We start from the raw sequence: 19,754 nt of genomic DNA on the forward strand, positions 1-19,754 counted from the left end.
GAGAAGATGCAGGATTGGGGAATCCAGAGAGCTCATTGCCGTCTGAAAAATAGGAGTGAAATGGCTATGGGAGCACGAATGGTTGTGCAAGGGGGGCAGTGAGTGGTCTGGGGAGATTCTAGATGGGAGGAAAGGATGGAGCCAGTGAAGCTGAGGGGCAAGGGGACAGAGCAAGACAGTGCCTCCAGGCTGGAACACTGGCAGGGAACCACACTGTGTAACGGACTGGGATGGAGGCTGCAGTGTGCTGTGTGATGTGAATGCCTCCACCTCTCCCATAAGATCTTCAGAAAAGTACATATTTGCCACGTGGAGTTGGCTTTGCTTTTGGGGGTTGTGACGGAGGGCTGAGACCCAGCGCCAGACTCATGGTCAATGTCTGTAGGTGGCACTGGCCATCAAGGGCCAGCCAGGAGAGCCCCTGTGATGGCTTCATGTCCTGCCTTCCTTTCTAGAACCCAACGTCTTCCTCATCTTCAGCTATGGACTGGAAGGCTGCCTGGAGGCCCAGGGTGGGCAAGTCAGGGTCTCCCCACGCTGTAGTAGCAGTCTTCCTGCCCAGCGCTGGAAGTGGGTCTCCCGGAACCGGCTCTTCAACCTGGGTACCATGCAGTGCCTGGGCACAGGCTGGCCGAGCACCAACACCACAGCCTCCCTGGGCATGTACGAGTGTGACCGGGAGGCAATGAGTCTTCGCTGGCACTGTCGCACACTGGGTGACCAGCTGAACCTGCTCCTGGGGGCCCGTGCCGGCAACACATCGAAGGCTGGCACCCCCGAGCGTGGCGGCCAGTGGTGCATCTACAGCACCGAGGAGGATCTGTGCGCCCGGCCCTACCATGGTGAGAGGCTGCTCGCACGGACAGTGTCAGGGGGACTGGAGCCGCAGAGGGACACACTCGGTGACAAGGCCTTTGTCCTCGCAGACCTTCGGCAGTCACATCTTTAATTGTAATGGGAAGCATTTTTGAATAAGAAAATTTACTTTAAAGCATCTAATTTACTTTTTAAAAATTACAAAGTGAATGCACACTTGTAAAGGCCTCAAACAGTATAAAAGTGTATAAGTAAAATTTCCTTCCCGAGACTTACTCTCTAAGGGAGACCCCAGGGTAACCCCCAGAGTGCAGTGCCATCCTAGAGGTCCTTTTCCTGGAGGCCACCCTGAGTTCCAAGATGGATCCTGGGGAGGAGGGGTGCACAGTAGAGCCCCGTGTGTGTGGGGGGGAGCTGAGGAGGGATTCCTTCAGGCTCAGACCTCTGTGGGTGACTTGGAGGCCCCCTCACCTAGCTGGAGTTTGGACAGCCATAGGGGCATTGGAGGACCCCTTCCCAGCCTGTGGGATGAGCAGCGCGCTCTTTCCCAGGCTCCTGGGACCATCTGATGGCAAAGGGAGCCTTTAAAACCACTGCCGCTCTCCCCCTCTGCAGACCCCTGCTCACCCCTGGCTCCCTGGGTTATAGGGGGTGGGTGTCTCAGGGGTTCCGATGCCAAGGCCTGGCTCCCCTCCTTGCAGAGGTCTACACCATCCAGGGGAATTCTCACGGGAAACCCTGCACCATCCCCTTCAAGTATGACAACCAGTGGTTCCACAGCTGCACCAGCACAGGCCGCGAGGATGGGCACCTGTGGTGCGCCACTACCCAGGACTATGGCAAGGACGAGCGCTGGGGCTTCTGCCCCATCAAGAGTGAGAGCAGGGCGGCTCCTGGCGGGAGGCTGGCCGTGAGGGTGCGGGCGGCAGAACTTTCGGGACTGGGGTGAGAAATGGCCCCTCCTCGCATCGTGGAACAACCTCTATGGGGTCTGCACACTCCATGGGGGACCCCTGTGTAGGCCCTGAAGCTGAGGACTGGTGAGGGACCCATGTCTGGCTGTTATGGTGGCAGGTAATGACTGTGAGACCTTCTGGGACAAGGACCAGCTGACTGACAGCTGCTACCAGTTCAACTTCCAGTCCACGCTGTCGTGGAGGGAGGCCTGGGCCAGCTGTGAGCAGCAAGGGGCGGATCTGCTGAGCATCACTGAGATCCACGAGCAGACCTACATCAATGGTGAGGTGGTGGGCAGCCCCGGGCTGGGGTCTGACCCACCTGGGGCCTGGGCGGGGTGCCAGGACCCTGAGACCTGCTCCTACCTTTGGAGGACCCTGAGCCCTTTCTGCTTGTGGGGGTAAGGATGGCCTTGGTGGGGGCAAAGAGTAGGAGGGCGGAGGATGGGCAACTCACTTCTCACTGTCACTGTCTTGCCATCAGGGCTCCTCACCGGCTATAGTTCCACGCTGTGGATTGGCCTTAATGACCTGGACACCAGTGGAGGCTGGCAGTGGTCGGACAACTCGCCCCTCAAGTACCTCAACTGGGAGAGTGGTGAGGCATAGGGTTTAGGGTGCAGGGCTGCCTGGGGACCCCACAGGCACTGTCTCCTACTTATTCCTCAAAGTGGGGGGGGATACCCCCTACCTCCTGGAATGGCCCCACTAGCCCATGCAGTGTATTTGTGTGAATTAGAAACTAGCTCAGGGCACAGGGCCTGGGCAGTGGACTGGATTTCAGCCCTGTGTACCCAGTGTGCCAGCAGCCTGGCCAGGAAGGCCTGGTGGGGCTGAGTAGAGCTCAGACGTGGCCCCAGGTAAGAAAGCAGTGAGGCCCTGTAGTGCCCAGTGAGGGAGGGCTGAGTGGAGTGCTGGGCATCTCCAGCTGGCTCAGGCTTCCGAGGGAGCAGGAGGTTCGGAGGAGGGCTCCAGGGGCCGGGGTGTGAGTCTCTCTCCTGGGGTGCTGGCGCCCTGCCCTCCCCACAGATCAGCCGGACAACCCAAGCGAGGAGAACTGTGGAGTGATCCGCACGGAGTCCTCCGGCGGCTGGCAGAACCGCGACTGCAGCATTGCGCTGCCCTACGTGTGCAAGAAGAAGCTCAACGCCCCGACCGAGCCAGCGCCGCCCAGTGAGCCTTGGTCCCAGCACGGGTTGGGGTGGGGCGGGGGCGGTGGGCTCATCCTGGCCACAGCCTCCCAGCCTTGCAGCACAAGGTGACTGATTCTCCCTGTTCTTATTTACCAGTTCAGCTAAAGGTTGAACAGATTGGAAAGTGCCATTAATTCATTCATCTGGGGACTTGTTGAGAATTGTTTGAATGCTGATATTACTCACCTTGCCCTTGTGGAGGTCACAGTCTGCTGGAGGTGACAGACATTCCAGCTGGAATACCCTGAGTTATGTACTGTTACAAAAACATGTGCAGTAATGTGAGAGGAGATGAAATCCTAGAGGAAGAATTCATTAAGCTTCTGAGAGTTAAGGAGGGTTTCAAGGAAGTGACATTTGATTTGGGCCTTTCAAGTTGAGTGTAAGTTTAAAAAGCCATAAAGACATGTGAGGGAAGGGCATTATCGTAGGGGGAACTGCGTGGGCAAAGGTGTGGAGGCATGGAAGGAATTGCACAGCAGTTTTCAGGTTGGTGAGTGGTCTGGTTGGAGTATAGACTCGTAACCACTTAAAATAGGGTCCTGAGACCAGCAGCACAGTGTCACCTGGGAGCTTGTTATAAATGCAGAGTTTTAGGCCCTGCCCCAGACTACTTGAATCGGGACCTGCATTTCACAAGCCCCTGTACCTGCAATTCGTGCTCAGGTACAGTTTGAGAAGCACTGGCTTAGAGAGCATGTTGAAGAGAACTGTTCAGAAAGGCAGGTTGCAGCCAGTCCCTGAAGGGTCTTGGCTGCTGGGCAAAGTTTGAGTGGGGCCAGGTAGGCCGTGGGGAGCCTTTACAGGTTTTTAAGCCAGGGAGTGTCTTGCTGACATGTGATTCACAGAGACGGCTCTAGGGGCCTCAAGGAGGAGTTCCCAAAGGAGCATATCCATAGGTAGCAGAAGGCATCTGTCAGTGTAGGTTGGAGGGGCTCCTGCAGGAATCCAGTGACCCTGGGAATGGAGAAGACGGAATTTTCCCAAGCAAAATACAGCAAAACCAGAAAAAAAAAATCCATAAACCCACCGAAAGTAAAGAGCTTCCAGAACGAAAGTTCTGCTTCGTTAAAATGTTGCCAGAGACTGACTCAGGGCTGTCAGCTCCTGCTTTCTCCCCTCACCTCTGAGGGGTCAGGAGCAAAGGCTTAACACCTTGGTGCCCCACGTCTAGGGTACCTCACCCCTAGCTGGAGGGAGCCTAGAGCAGGCACCAATTCTAGGTCTTTCAGAAGCTGCTTTTAAATATATATATGTTTTTAATTTTAGAGAGAGAGGAAGGGAGAGGGATAGAGAGATAGAAACATCAGTGAGAGAGCACCATCGATTGGCTGCGTCCTACATGCCCCCCCGCCCCCCCCCCCCCCCCCCCCGGGATCAAGCCTGCAACCCAGGCATGTGCCATGTACCCTGACCGTGAATCGAACCGGTGACCTCTTGGTTCATGGATCAACATTCAACCACTAAACCACACCGGCTGGGCCAGAAGCTACTTTTTGAAGGAAGGAGGGCCCAGTATGGGCAGGCCTAGCCCCTCTGTGGTTCCCCTAGGATCTAGCCCCTCACCAAGTTCTGTGTCCCCTGAGTCACCCTGGTGTGGCCCTGTGGCAAGTCATCTCATGAATCTGCAGATGGCTTTGGACTTTCTCTTTCATCCCAGTCCACTTCTCTCTGCATGAGGCATTTTTTAGGCAATTTCTTCTGCCTTCCATGTCTCATTACTCAAAGAATGTCATTTCCTGGGCAGGCACCATTGTACCCCCAAAGCATCTACACTTCCTGAGCTTCCTTCCTCCCCCAGCCTAGAGCAGGCCTCTGGGGTCTGAACACCCACTAACCTCTGGTTCTCTCTCAGGCAGCAGCCTTGGGTCTTTGCTCCATGGCCAACAGATATGATTGACAGGTCCAGAACCCAGGAGCAATCCCCTCTGGCTCTCAGCCCTGCCCACTTTGCTGGGTCTCCAGGAAATGGGAGGCTGGACCCTGGAGCATCTCCCAGAATGGAGTGGATCCCAGAATGTCAGTCTTGGGAGATGCTTCGAGCGGGCACATGCTTTTCCGCCCAGCCAGGCAGAATCCTGCCCAAGCCTGACATTGTGGGTGGTTTGGTAAAATCTTATTTTCTCTTGCCAAGGCCCAAGTGAGGGCTTGTTTGTCTCAGCTGCCCTTGGACCCCAATCCCCAGAGGGTGAATCTGAAATGCGCGGAAGGGGGGCGAGAAAGGCCTGGGACCAGTCAGTTTGTCAGCCCTGGGGAGCAGGGAGAGGAGCTGGGGACAGGGGAAGTAGCAAGGGGAGAAATTCCAGCCAGAGATGCCAGACAATCAGCGGTGACTTCACCTGTTGCCCACCTGGTGGGGCCCCATTTCCTTAGTCCCTTCATCCTGGACCACCAGGGCCAGCATGGAATCCACACTCAGTAGATGTCGTTTGAGATAATGACATTGGTTTAATTTACTAAGCAAGGTGGACATGAGCTAAGTTTGAATCTTATAGCAGGAAACTACGTTTACAAAAGCAGAAGCTGAGGCTCCCAGGACTGGTCTGTCCTGCATCCCTGCCTATCTCTCTCAGAGCCCCAGCTATAAGAGCTGTCCTGTCTTGGGTGGAATCTGCCACCACCTCCTGGGGCTTGACCTCTGGGCTTCCTGCAGCCCTGGAGGGTTTTGTCTTTCTATCATCATTCAGCATTTAGACCTGTCCAGGCAGGAAGGGCTGATGTGGGACAGGTTTGGGGAGGAATTGACTTTGGGGCCCTACCTGTGTTAATGCCCAGTGGGTCAGTGCCCAGGCTGGGTAGCTTGATTCCTGAGCAGCAGCCTCGTGGGTCTCTGCAGATGTGTGGGCCAACGTGAAGGTGGAGTGCGAGCCCAGCTGGCAGCCCTTCCAGGGCCACTGCTACCGCCTGCAAGCCGAGAAGCGCAGCTGGCAGGAGTCCAAGAAGGCGTGTCTGCGGGGCGGAGGCGACCTGCTCAGCATCCACAGCATGGCCGAGCTGGAGTTCATCACCAAGCAGATCAAGCAAGGTGAGGGGCTGCTTGTCGCTGCCGGTCTTGGGTGGAGGACAGGGCCTCCCGATGCCCATCCAGTCCTGCCCAGGAGGCTCAGAGACTGCCCCTTCCTCCCCTGCTGGTGGCTGAAGCTGACCTCTCCATGTCCTCTCTCTCCTCCTTCCTGCTGCACCCCCAGAGGTGGAGGAGCTGTGGATTGGCCTCAACGATTTGAAACTGCAGATGAATTTTGAGTGGTCTGATGGGAGCACTGTGAGCTTCACCCATTGGCACCCCTTTGAGCCTAACAACTTCCGGGACAGCCTGGAGGACTGTGTCACCATTTGGGGACCGGTGAGAACCCCCTCTCCCTATCACAGGGCCCCAAATACACCTCAGCCTTCTGGTGTATACCTCAGTCCTATTGGTGCCTGGAACCCCACCCCATGGCCTCTCAGAAGCTCCATCATCCCCCCCAACCCCTCCCCTTCCACGTGGAAGATTGCTAGTGTTTGACTTACCCCTTCTTCCCCCAACTAGCTGGGTCACCTTGGGCAAGTTTCTTAACCTCTCTGTACCTCGGTTTCCTCATCTGTCAATGGAACACTAATGGTGCCAATCTCAGGGGGTCATTGGGAGGGTTAAAGGAGCTAATTCCCATGAAGCCTTAGGATGCCACCTGGAGCCATCTTGGTCTCCCGGCAGCTACAGTTCCCCGTGGCAAGTGGCATCAGAGCCCATGTTCTATGGACATGTTCCATGGACCAGGCTGCTCCTGCAGGGTCCTGTCCCCTCATGAACTTAGGGGGTGATGACTCTTTGCCATGACTTTGACTCAGTCGTGGTGTGGGTAGGTGGAGGAATTGATGCAAGGCTTCGAGCAGAGACAAGAGACACTTTAAAAGGACAAAGCCATAGGGACAATCTACCGACTCCAGGGACAGATAGGATACTCTCTCATGAGATACCACGAAGTGTGCCAGGGACAGCCATCTAAAGTAGGGGATGCTATTTTAAAATTTATAAACAATTATTTGTTGAGTGTCTGCAATGTGCCAGGCATTCTCCTGGGGCCGGGATACACGGTGCCTCTGCCCTCAGGATGGAGCTAAAGGCAGACACGCCACTGGCTAGGAGGCTGCGGACAGGAGGGCAAAGGCATTAGGAGGAGCTGGGGACCGAATTCCTGTTTAGTGCCATCATCTGAGCACTGGGTTTGGGCCCAGCCTGGCTCTGCAGGTACTGGCTGGTGCCTTGCAGAACTGGGAATCTCATCTGTGTGTCCTTCCATCGGTTACGCTAACAGCCTCAGCCAGTGTCCTGGGTATTTGTGAAATGAGCTGTAAATAATCTAAAGGAGTGCCTCTTCCTATTTAGACAGTGCTTATCAATGTTCTGAGGCATTTGCACAACTCTTGTGTGCTCCCATCAGCCCCCTAAGGCTTATTGAACGAATCTCTCTCTCCCCATTTTATAGCCTGGAACTCAGAGAGGTCAAGCCTCTTGCTCAGCAAGCAGAGGCAGGATCAGGTCTAGAAATCATTTGCTGAAGGGTTTGGGAGATTTGGGGGTGGGGGCTGAGACTCCCTCTCACCCTGTGTTCCCAGGAAGGTCGCTGGAATGACAGTCCCTGTAACCAGTCTTTGCCATCCATCTGCAAGAAAGCAGGCCAGCTGAGCCAGGGGGCCACTGAGGAGGACCATGGCTGCCGGAAGGTGAGAGTACTTCTGGATCTGGGTACTTAAACTGGTGGCAGTCAGAGGGGCTCCCAGGAGAAGGGGGGATAGAAATCCTGCAGCCTTCTGCTGCATTCTCCCTTCCTTGGCTCACCCTTCTTCCTGCTCTCCAAGCTGCTCCTTTCCAGAGGAATGGTGTTGGGTGGGGTAGGGTGGGGGCTGTTGGGAGGAAGCAGAGCTCCCTACCCATATCCTGAGGCCCATCTCCATGGGAAAGCCTCTTCCCAGAGGCAGCAGAGAACAGGAGGTGGCTGTGGGCACCCCGAGTCTGGCTAGTCTTCACCTGAGTGAAGGCTGCGGGGTAAGCCGTGGCCACACATCACGCCATCTGACATAGCGGGTGCTTGTCTGTCTATCTCTTCTGGCGGAATGAGGCCATTCTGGTGTCTCTCTCCCTGTGCTCCAAGCCCCAGGGGCTACCAGATGTTCAGGGAGGGAGGGAATAAGTGAGTTGGGGAGTGAGTGTATGAATGATGAGAGTGGGTGACCAGCCCATTTCCCTTCTCCGGCCCACCCAAGCCCCCTCCCTGGCCCCCAGCCAAGCAGGGGTGTGAGTGGTGTGGATATATGTGGGAAGGTTGCTCCATCTACCAAGGCTGCAGTCCTCCCACCAGCTCTTTGCCAGTGTGGCTCTGTTTTCCTTTGGATTAAGGCCCCTTACCACGCTCCACCTGCACCCCAAACTCTCCCCCAGGGGAGGAGCAGGAAACATCAACAGGCATGACCTCCAGTGGGGAGAGAACAGATGGCCCAGCTGAAGAGTCTCAGGGACCAGCATGGTCAGGGAATTGCCCAGGGGCTCTGGCCTGGCCTGGCCTGGGTGAGGTCAGGGTGGGGGGTGGAGAGGAATTACCACTAACTGCCCTGCACCAGGGCTGGCCTGGAATGGGGGACGGGGGCTGCTAAGCAGCCATGGTTAACACCTGAGAGAGCCAGGGGTCTTTAGCACAGCCTTGCTGCTCATATGGGATCCCCCCTCCCCACACACACACTCATACACATGAGCACACACATACCAGCTTCTCTTCTGCCCTGGCTCCTGCCCAGAGGGCCGCATCTCCCTCTCCCAACCTGGAGCCCACCCCAAGGCTTCCCACTTCAAGGCCTGCTGGAGGTGAAGACCCTGGCGGGCATCTGGAGTCATCTTAGGAGGAGCAGGGCTGTGGTGAGGACAGGCACAGCCTCTGAGGTGTGGGTTCAAGTCCAGGCTCCACCTCATACTGTCTGTGTACAAAATCAAGTCACTTCATTTCTCTGAGCCTCAGTTTCTCATCCGAAAGGCAGGAGCAGAGAGCCCCTCAGGGTGGCCCAAGGGGAGAGGGTCTGTGGGGTGTGGGTGCTGCGTGGTAGGGAGCAGCTGCTCAGGAGCGGTGGTCTCTCTTCACAGCTCTGCTGCCCCTCCCTGAGGGTCTGTCTCCCAGGCCAGCCACATCCAACACTTACTCCAGCTTTTCCAGGCCCCTGAGGATCACCCAGCCCCCTCCACATCCTGGCAGCTCTCCCAGCTTTCTGACTCTGGTTTCTCAGCCAACTGGCAATTTTCCCACTGCTTCTCTTGGTTTAAATGTTCAAGAGAGGAGTCTGATGAGCCACTTATCTTTCTGCGCCAGGCCACAGGCCGGGTCACTGGCTGTTCTCGATCGGCCATCGTTGGGCCATGCTTCCACTCCTGGTCTGGCAGTTGTGGATCATAGGAGGAGGGGGAGTATGGAGTGACAGGTACAGAATACAGCACAGGAAGGGCCATCTCTGGTGTCAAACAAGGCCCCTCTGTCCTGTGCCCAAGCCTGTAGCACATTTAGTGATGCCGCTGATGGCGTCCCCCTGCCCTGGGCCTTATGGGTGAAGAGGGGCATCCTCCCCACAGTTTTGCCCACTCTCTCGAGCCAGGGTTGGAAGTGGCACAGTCCATCCTGTTACTGGCTGGGAGAGGACCAAGTGACCTACAGTGAGGCCCGGCGCCTGTGCACTGACCAGGGCGCTCAGCTGGTCACCATCACTAACAGGTACAGGAGGGGGTGGGTGCCCAGACCAGCCTGCACCCATGTCCTGGCCTAATGTGGCCCCTCCATCAAATGGGGTAGCTTCCTGTCATCAAACACAGAAGGACCTGAGTCCTTTGAGCCTCAACTGACTCCAGGGCCTTTTTCTAATATTGTCACAAGATTGACTCCTGATTATTAAGTGACGTCAGTGTGGGGTGGGTTTGGGCAGGGGCACAAACAGGTATAGGTGTGGGCTAGATGCCCGAGAGAGGCCTTGGCTGTGTCTGATTTTTTTCTACTTTCTTCTTGGCCAGGCCTAGAGGGCAGACAGTAGAGTGGGAGCTGGGTTGCTGTGTGTCAGCTGCAGGGATCCCAAGGGTCCCCACTTCCCTAAGCAAGTTACTAGTTGGGTACAGCACCTAAGCTCCAGGGGCAGGGCATCTGGCCTGTGGCCCAAAGAGCGGTGGGAGGCGGGCTCCCTGCCTTGACCAGCCTCTTTCCCGCAGGTTCGAGCAGGCCTTCGTCAGCAGCCTGATCTACAACTGGGACGGCGAGTACTTCTGGACCGCCCTGCAGGACCTCAACAGCACCGGCTCCTTCCGCTGGCTCAGTGGGGATGAGGTCATGTACACGCACTGGAACCGGGACCAGCCTGGTGAGCCCTCTGGCACGGCACTCAGTGGGCCCCTTTCTCCGACTTACTCGCGGAGCTTGTCCCGCCAGGACCGAGACCCAGGCCTTCCCAGTGACCTGATCATTCCTGCGGTGTGGTGAAGCCGTTAGAACAGGGTCTACAGCCAGACCGCCTGTCTCAGATCCCGATTCTGCGGTTTATTAGCTGCACATCTTTGAGTCTCATGTCAAATGGAGATACTGGATACTTTCCTCATACGGTTGATGTGAGGCCTAAATGGTTAATATGTGCAAAGCTCTTAGAATAGGGAGCACAGTATAAGTGCTTGCTACTGTTATGACCATTTCACATTCATGATCTTTTTTAACCCTTTTAATAATCTGATGAGGTAGCTGATGAAACAAGCTCAGAAAGGTTAAGCAACTTGCCTAAGAGCTCACAGGAGTAAACACAGAGCTAGGACTCTACTTCCATTCCCTTCTTCCCACCTGGGCCCTGACCTCACAGACTGTGTCCCTGCAGAGGTGGCTAAGCTGGTTCCAAGTGCAAGGGCATTGGTGGTGCCCACGGGGATTTGAGGGAGGGCCAAGCCATGGGTCCTCCTTAGCATAAGGGTGTCCCTTCTCCCTCCTTCAGGGTACAGCCGTGGGGGCTGCGTGGCCCTGGCCACGGGCAGTGCCATGGGGCTCTGGGAGGTGAAGAACTGCACCATGTTCTGGGCTCGCTACATCTGCCGCCAGAGCCTGGGCACACCGGTGACGCCTGAGCTGCCTGGGCCAGACCCCACGCCCAGCCTTACTGACTCCTGTCCCCAGGGCTGGGCCTCAGACCCCAAACTCCGGCACTGCTATAAGGTAGGCAGCCTGTTGGCATGGGGCAGGGGGAGGGGAGAGCGAAGAGGCAGCTCACCTTGATGGGGAGTCCCAGTGGGACCCAGCCATGATCCATACAGTGGCTCCGAAAATACTTTTCCCCACAGCAGACTACAGACAGAGAGTATGTCTTTCTTTTTTTCTCTCTTTTTAAAAAAATTTATCTTTATTGTCGAAGGTATTACAAATGCTCCCTTTTCCCCACTATTGATACCCTCCACCCTGTACCCCTCCCCTCAGGCCTTCCCCCAGAGAGCATTTCTGGTGAAACTCTCATAAGTGGAATCTGAGCCTTGGCACATAGTAGGTGCTCAATAAACATTTGAGGAATTGACGAAACCATCCAGATCATTGGTTTCAGAGGTTCCCACATGTTGAGGCCAGGCTGACTGCTCTTCTGGAGAGCTTGATAAAAATAAAATCTTCAGACTGCCACTATGGAGTTGGGGATTCAGTAGGTTGGGGTGGTAATCTGTATTTTTAAACCCTGCTGGGTTTTGGAGCCACTGATGTAGTCCATGGTCTTTTATTATAAGAAAAAACTGAAGCCCAGAGAGGGGAAGGGACTTGCCCACAGCAAATTGTGGCCCTGCTGAGGTGAGAGCCCTCATCTCCCCTATGGTTAGGGGGACGTTTTTCAGAAGCTGCCTATGTCAGCTCCCTCCTCTGGGGCTCATTCTCTGATGAGCAAATTTGTCTTAACTAGCCTGGAACTCTGTCCAGTGAGGCCTCAGCCCCCCTCTGCACTGCTCTCATGGGAGGGCAGATATCCCCTGGGGAGGTGGGCCAATGGGTGCAGCTTGGACAGCTGGACTCTGCTCCTGTAGGTGTTCAGCTCAGAGCGTCTGCAGGACAAGAAGAGATGGGTCCAGGCCCAGGGGGCCTGCCAGGAGTTGGGGGCCCAGCTGCTGAGCCTGGCCAGCTATGAGGAGGAGCACTTTGTGGCTAACATGCTCAACAAGATCTTCGGGTACTGAGCCTGGGGTGGCGGCATGTGTGTGTGTGTGTGACTCTGTTTTGCAAGGCAGGGTGAAGGCTACTCCAATGAAGCCTGTGTTAGGGTGACCTATGTATCTGCTACTAGTGCCAGGACCATTCTGTCCCCCTCAAGTAGCCCTGGTCTCCCTGGAATCAGAGACCTGGTGTTGCCCACCAGTGTCACAGAGCCAGCAACACCTGCCTCCCCAGATTCACAAACTTTTACACGAGTAACTGCCCTCCCCCACCCTTCTCCATTGCAAAACCTTGTTCAAGCGGATCCAAGCTGAGTGTTTTCCCCCCACCCTACACCATCCCATAATAACACACACTCCTTAACAAAAAGCTTTTCCTGAAAGACAGGAGGAAGGCTATAAAAGCGAGCATTTTCCCATGGGGGTCCCTCCAGGACCTCAGCTCTGTCCTGTGGGCTCTGGCCCCCTATGACACCCCAGAGCACTTGTAATCCCCTTAGTACTAGGAACAATCCAGATGGATCCAGTCTGCCTGGGATCTTAATTCCAGGGATATCTCCTCCCAGCAAACATCATGATTACATTATTTGATTAGGAATTATAATAGCGCATATTGATTGCTTCTCACCAGGCACCAGGTACCGTGCTAAACATTTAATCCTAGGAAGTAGGATTGACCCCATGGGCTGAGTTATTTCCCCAAGGTCACGGCCTGGTCCTTGGGGAACCAGGTTTACCTGTTTCCAGAGCCCCAGGTGTACCCATCCCCATCCACTTCCTAAACTCCCTGAAGTGAAAGCCTTCAGTCTTGCTGGCCCGCGCAAACCCCAAAGAGAAGCCAGGGAAGGGAACCAGACCACCCACCACCCCATGAGCTGGGCGCTGGGTCCTGTGTCACCCCCTTCTTTCCCCTCAGCCTGAAGCCCAGATGGAGAGCCCTCAGGCCCTCAGGACTGCCCAGACCAGAGCTGCAAGGGGCAGGGGCATGTTTGACACTTAACTTCTCTCACTCCAATCTCTTCTGTCCCAACCCCTGGGTTGTGCTGAAGCGAATCTGAGCTGGAGATCCATGAGCAGCCCTGGTTCTGGATCGGCCTGAACCGCAGAGACCCCAGTGGGGGCCAGAGCTGGCACTGGAGCGACGGCCTAGGGGTGAGGGGGCCTGAAGGAGGCAGGCGGGGGTTTTCTGGGTGGTCTCGCTTGGCTGTGGGCGTGGTCTGTTGGGGGGGGGCAGGGCTGGGAGAGGGGTGAGATTTACCAGAGGCAAGGCCTCTACCCTGGGCTGGCAGGTAACGGACATGGGGGAGGTGGGGCATCCAGCCCTGGTTGGGGCTTCCCGGCTCAATCAGGTCTCTTATCCGTCTGTTCTGGGCTTGGGGGCAGCCTCCGCCTCCTGTCTCAGGACCCTCTCCCACTCTGACCTCCCTCTTTAGTTCTCTTACCACAATTTCGACCGGAGCCGGCATGACGATGACGACATCCGGAGCTGTGCAGTGCTCGACCTGGCCTCCCTGCAGTGGGTGGCCTTGCAGTGCGAGACGCAGCTGGACTGGATCTGCAAGATCCCTCGAGGTTGAGTGGGGTGGCTGTAGGGGACTGGGAATGGGGTGAAGGGTGGCAGCCGGGGATCCAAGGGAGGGTGTCCTTTTTCTGCAGTGTCTCTGTGCACCTTTCCCTGTAGGCATGGAAGTGCGGGAACCTGACGTCAGCCCGCAAGGTGAGGCCCCTTTGCCCATCCCACCCCCCATAGCAGTCCAGAGAGGGGCAGGGGTGTCACCTCCAGGGAAGGGCCTGGCAGGGGTGCCCACAGCCCTGTTGGCCTGGGTCTGGTGGGCTTGCGGGCTCACCTGTGCTAGCTCTGCCCTGGACCCACCTTGTCCTCCTCTGAGGCCAGGCAGGCAGCTCCAGCCTGGCCACCATTCCCACGCTGGCATTGCCCCTGCAGGCCGGCGGGAATGGCTGCGTTTCCAGGAGGCTGAGTACAAGTTCTTTGAACACCACTCTACATGGACTCAGGCACAGCGCATCTGTACGTGGTTCCAGGCTGAGCTGGTCTCCGTGCACAGCCAGGCTGAGCTAGACTTCCTGGGACACAACCTGCAGAAGGTGGGCACACAAGCGAACAGGGGAGAGGTGGGCACACAGGCGGGCAGAGGAAGGGCAGGGCCAGCAGCGGCAAAGGCCCTGCCAACCCTAACCTGCCCACTCGGCTTCCCTAGTTCTCCCGGGGCCAGGAGCAACACTGGTGGATCGGCCTGCACACCTCAGAGAGCGATGGGCGCTTCAGGTAGGGGCCAGGGGACTGGAGGATTGGGCAGAGGGCAGCAGGTGTGGGAGAGGGCACTTGCGTGGATAGCTAGCCTCAACCACAAGCTGGAGCGGGGGGAGGCTGCATAACACACCAAGAAGACCTGGATCTGAATCAAGAGCTGGCCCTCGCAGGCTGTGTGACCTTGAGCAAGTGACTTAACCTTTCTGGGCCTCAGTTTTCTCATCTGAATATGAATAGTGAGGCCTGCCTGGTAGGATTGTTGTGAGGATTAGAAATAAGGTAGGTGCAGTCCTTAGTACAGCTTCCAACACAGTATTGAGCACTACATCATGGCAGCTCATATTATGCTGGAGTCACTCATGAATAAGGCCCCCTTAGGACATGGGCAAGAACATGACTACGGTCCAGAGGGGCCTCTTTGTATGCGGGGCCCACCTACCACGCACTGAGGCAGGAAGGACCAGGAGCACGCAGGTATCAGCACACCAAAGCCCTTGGAGCCCTGCCCGGGGATTCTTAGACTTCTCTTCTTAGAAAAATCAATCCCCCGGGGAGGGCTGGGCCTTACCTGGAGGCACCAGGCCCTTTGGTCCCCAGCTGCACTGAGCACAGTAGTCCCCCTTCTCAGCCTACAGATGAGCTCCTGAATTTGGGTCCTTCCCTGCCCCCTTTCCCGTGGCCTTTATTGCTGCATATGGGGGAGGTGAAGCCTGGGGCCAGTGCTGGAGTCACCCCTGCTCGGTGCCATTGCAGGTGGACAGATGGTTCCATTATAAACTTCATCTCCTGGGCACCTGGCAAACCTCGGCCCATCGGCAAGGATAAGAAGTGTGTGTACATGACTGCCAGCCGAGGTGAGGGCAAGGTGGGGGCAGAGAGGCTGCAGGAGAGGGTCGATGTTGGGGGCAGTAAGGCGAGCCTGGGCAGGGGCCATCAGTCTCTCATCCTCTTTGTTCCCACAACTCAAGAAGGGCTAGACCAGAGAGGGGAGGGCCTGTCCCCACGGTCCCGCAGCCATGGAGAACTTGAGTTCAGAGTTGGGCACAGGGACCTGAGCCCCAGCCAAGCTTCCTCTAAGGGCATGAGACGAGGGTGCTGCCAGCCCTGCCCTGAATTAGGGGTGACTTCCCTCTCCTCCCCTTTCTGCAGAGGACTGGGGGGACCAGAGGTGCCTGACAGCCTTGCCCTATGTCTGCAAGCGCAGCAACAAAACCAGAGAAACACAACCCCTCGACCTGCTGCCCATGGTCCTGGGGGGCTGCCCCTCTGGCTGGAACCAGTTCCTCAACAAGGTAGGAGTGGGGGGGGCATGCAAGGGAGTCAGAGGAGAGGACTTGGCCCTTTGGCAACATCAAAGTCATGGCTTCTTACCTGTGCCCACCAACCTCTCCTACTTGGTCCCAGTGCCAGGGCTAAACTCTTTGGAAAATGACTCAGTGGAGTAGCACCTCCTGATCCACCAGTAAATAAGGTTGTCCAAATAGTTTGGTGCGTTTTCTAGATCAGTGGTCATTAGACATTTAAAGAAAAAAAGATTTTTTATTGCTTTTTTAGAGAGAAAGGAAGGGGGGGAGAGAGAAAGAGGGAGAGAGAGAGAGAAACATTGATGAGAGAGCAGGACATCCATTGGCCTGCTGCACACCCCCCCCCCCCCCCCCCCCCGAACATGCAACCCTGAAACCTGGGCTTGTGCTCTGACCCGGAATTGAACCAGCAACCCTTCGGTGCACGGGACAATGCCCACCCAACTGAGCCACACCGGCCAGGGCTCGTTAAACATTTTGATAATGAATTCCTATTAGTAAAACAAAATACTGAACATAACAAAGTTTGTGTGTACATTATATATATGTGTGTGTCTACAAAAATATATATTTACCTCCATACTAATGTAACTAATGTTATATATATATATGAAAGTATGCACGAGAACAAAGCAATACAAAAGCATGAGCTAACCATTTAAATATAGTATTTTTAAAGTTTTAACTTTTTCTATATTAGTGGTATGAAATAATTGTGATCACTCAAAAATGTCAATCATAATCATTATTCATATTTAAATAATTATAAAGAGCACAGTGGTTGTATGTTCCTCATTTTAAAAAATCTTGTTCTGACACTTTGTGATTCATGACTCAAGGATCTTGTTTGAAGTTCAAATTATTTCCAAACATGATTTTAATGGCTGTTACAGATTAAAAAGTTGCCTCACAAAAGACAAACAGATAGAAGTGAAAACTGTTCATCCATCACTGGCTGGGTTTTCTGAGGCATTCTCTCCATTTTCAGCCCTTCCTCCCCTAGTAAACAATCCACCTTGTGAACTAATCAGAAGGCCTGATCAAGTACTTGTTTTTATTTTATTTTTTGTTTTAAATATGTTTATATTGATTTCAGAGAGAGGAAGGGAGAGGGAGAGAGAGAAAGAAACATCAATGATGAGTCATTGATCGGCTGCCTCCTGCACACCCCCTACTGGGGATGGAGCCCGAAACCCGGGCATGTGCCCTGACGAGAAATCGAACTGTGACCCCATTTCATAGGTCGACTCTCAACCACTGAGTCATGCCGGCTGGGCTTTATTTTTATTGTTGACAGTATAACAGATTTCCCCCATTTCCCTCCCTTTGCCCCCATCCACCCAGCCCCCATGCCACCCCAGGCCTTCGCCACACTATTGTCTGTGTCCACGGGTTATACATATATGCATATAAATTCTTTGGTTAATCTTTTCCTGTCCTCCATCCCTTACCCCCAACCCCCCTTCCCTCTGAGATCTGTCAGTCTGTTCCATGCATTCATGCCTCTGGACCTATTTTGTCCATCAGTTTATTTTGTTCATTAGATTCCACATGTAAGTGAGGTCATGCATGTGATATTTGTCTTTCTCTAACTGGCTTATTTCGCTTAGCATAATAATCTCAAAATGCTTCCTCTAGAGTGTGAATTTCTTTCCAAAAGTGGTTCTGTTTGTACCCTGGGCTGATTGACCAGATCTGATTAGACCATGAATTGTTTTTACTGGTGGCTGAAAAGAGCTTATGCCAGGAAAGAAGGTCACCATTGCCTTGTTGTTTGTGCTGGCATCATTAGCATGAGCTTCAACCACGCTGCTTTGCAGGATATTGTAAGGCCATTTGGCCTGACTGTGAGGATTAGATTAGGTAACCTTAGATAATATAATACATAAATCTTTGTCATACATTGGAGTGCAGCCAGCCTTAGTATCATGGAGCTCTTCATCTCAGAATATTCAAGCAAATATTATACCTTTTCTCTTAAAACAAAAAAGCAAGGCATGTGTATTAAGACTTTGAAAAACACAGAAAGAAAATAAAACTCACCCATACTCTCCAGCGATAACCAGTCAGTATTTGTTACTCCCCTTCCTGCCTTTTCCCATGTAATTGAGACGATACGAAATAATGCAGTTTTGTCGCCAGAGTTTTTTCCTCAGTGTTGTATTTTGAGCATTTTCTCATGTCATTAAATTTTTCCAAAAACTTAGTCTCATGACTTTTTCCACCTAATATAAAACAGAATATATCTTACATATATTGTTTCTCTCCTATTGCACTGCCTCTAAGTAGAAAATTACTGTGAATCATTTATTTTCAAAGATAGTCTTCATTTGATGAAGATTTCCCGCACAGGTGGTTTCTTTAACCATATGGAAGTAATGAAGGTGGCAAAAGAGACATAAAATTACAAGAGTTAGAAGCTACTGCCTCACAAGGCCATTCAAAAATAAAGATAGAGGCCCAGCCTGCATGGCTCAGCGGTTGAACATTGACCTATGATCCCGGAGATCGGGGTTCAATTCCCCACCAGTGCACACGCTCAGGTTGCGGGCTCCATCCCCAGTCCGGGGCGTGCAGGAGGCAGTGGATCAATGACTTTCTCATCATTGATGTTTCTATCTCTCTCCCCTCTCCCTTCCTCTCTGAAATCAATAAAGACATATTTAAAAAAAAATAAAAAAAGGTGAGCCAGGGTGGGGTTGAGGGGGACAAAGGGGGACATCTGTAATACTTTCAACACTAAAGATCATTTAAAAACAACAAACAAAAAAATAGATAAAAGTATCCTACAGATAATCATGTATGTTCAAAGGGCAGGGTAATAGATTTTAGATAACACTTCCAAGGTGTGTAGCAGAAAGTGAGATGGGCTTTGTCCATCCCCCCAGTGCTTGGCCCTGGTGCTGTTCTCATAGGATGTAGAGCCTTTGGTGGCCTGAAGAAGTCCTCCCACTAAGACGTCCCCAGAGTGTGGGCAAGTGCATGTGATCTGTGCCAGGTTGAGAGGGTGCTGGAGCCTTGCTCAAGGAGATCCACATGTCCTGGTTGTGAGAGCCCCTGTAGCCTCCCCAGGGCCTGCTGCTGAGGGGTACGCAGTGGAGTTTCTGGGTTAATGGACAGTGAGGTGGAACTGGACATCACACCTCCCCTTCCTCCCCCAGTGTTTCCGGATCCAGGGCCAGGACCCCCAGGACCGGGTGAAGTGGTCAGAGGCACAGTTCTCCTGCGAACAGCAAGAGGCCCAACTGCTCACCATCGCAAACTCCTTAGAGCAAGGTAGAGCTGGCTTCTGAGGAGCCCCCAGTGTCCTCTGATACAATCCCCTAAAACAGCTAGTGCAGAGTGAGCAGGGGCTACCCTGTCACTCATAACTCTCTCTTCTGGGGGGACTGTAGCATTCATCACAACCAGCCTGTCCAATGTGACATTTGACCTTTGGATTGGCCTCCATGCCTCGCAGAAGGACTTCCAGTGGGTGGAGCAAGAGCCTCTGCTGTATGCCAACTGGGCACCAGGGGAGCCCTCTGGCCCTAGCCCTGCTCTCAGTGGCAACATACCGGTGAGGAAGTCCCTCCCCACTCTCCTTTGCCACCCACACCCTGCCCTGCCGCCCTGGCTTGCTGTGCTTGCCTTCACTCCCTGGGTCCCCCTCTTCCAGCCTCTTTGCTGATAGTGCCGTTTGGGGGCAGTGGCACAAGGTGGAGGCAGCTGCTGGGGCTCCCCTGAACAGCTCCTTCCCCCCAGACCAGCTGTGCGGTGGTCCTGCACAGCCCCTCATCCCACTTCACTGGCCGCTGGGATGATCGGAGCTGCACGGAGGAGACACATGGCTTCATCTGCCAGAAAGGCACAAGTAGGTGTCACCAGTGAACTTGGAGAGCCCAGCACTGGGCTAGATGCTATGGGCCATGCCAGGAGGAATAAAGCATGATTCCTGACCTCACCCCCAGAGTCGTGTATCTACTTAGGAAACAGATGGGCAGAAAGGCCCAGTGCCAATCAAGGGAAAGGCAGTGAGCAGTGAGGGGTCTCGGGAGGAAGGTT

General features: G+C 54.3%; 1 protein-coding gene across 4 annotated transcripts in view; it reads left to right on the plus strand.

Annotated features, from left to right (window-relative positions):
* The window catches only part of MRC2 (mannose receptor C-type 2), a 50,773-nt gene that overhangs the window by 27,198 nt on the left and 3,821 nt on the right, over positions 1-19,754 (plus strand). For all 4 annotated transcript variants that reach the window (XM_016204129.2, XM_016204136.2, XM_016204143.2 and 1 more), the window contains exons 2-23: positions 456-842; positions 1,518-1,691; positions 1,891-2,055; positions 2,257-2,370; positions 2,802-2,945; positions 5,802-5,990; positions 6,154-6,308; positions 7,562-7,669; positions 9,581-9,696; positions 10,182-10,330; positions 10,946-11,163; positions 12,009-12,151; positions 13,184-13,286; positions 13,568-13,706; positions 13,816-13,851; positions 14,080-14,240; positions 14,354-14,421; positions 15,160-15,260; positions 15,556-15,698; positions 18,872-18,986; positions 19,106-19,269; positions 19,455-19,563. In XM_016204129.2, the coding sequence (XP_016059615.2) occupies positions 456-842; positions 1,518-1,691; positions 1,891-2,055; positions 2,257-2,370; positions 2,802-2,945; positions 5,802-5,990; positions 6,154-6,308; positions 7,562-7,669; positions 9,581-9,696; positions 10,182-10,330; positions 10,946-11,163; positions 12,009-12,151; positions 13,184-13,286; positions 13,568-13,706; positions 13,816-13,851; positions 14,080-14,240; positions 14,354-14,421; positions 15,160-15,260; positions 15,556-15,698; positions 18,872-18,986; positions 19,106-19,269; positions 19,455-19,563 (3,201 nt within the window). The remainder of the gene's footprint in view (positions 1-455; positions 843-1,517; positions 1,692-1,890; positions 2,056-2,256; positions 2,371-2,801; positions 2,946-5,801; positions 5,991-6,153; positions 6,309-7,561; positions 7,670-9,580; positions 9,697-10,181; positions 10,331-10,945; positions 11,164-12,008; positions 12,152-13,183; positions 13,287-13,567; positions 13,707-13,815; positions 13,852-14,079; positions 14,241-14,353; positions 14,422-15,159; positions 15,261-15,555; positions 15,699-18,871; positions 18,987-19,105; positions 19,270-19,454; positions 19,564-19,754) is intronic.

The sequence above is a fragment of the Miniopterus natalensis genome, chromosome 17 (assembly GCF_054644295.1).
Source record: "Miniopterus natalensis isolate mMinNat1 chromosome 17, mMinNat1.hap1, whole genome shotgun sequence".
Lineage (NCBI taxonomy): Eukaryota > Metazoa > Chordata > Mammalia > Chiroptera > Miniopteridae > Miniopterus > Miniopterus natalensis.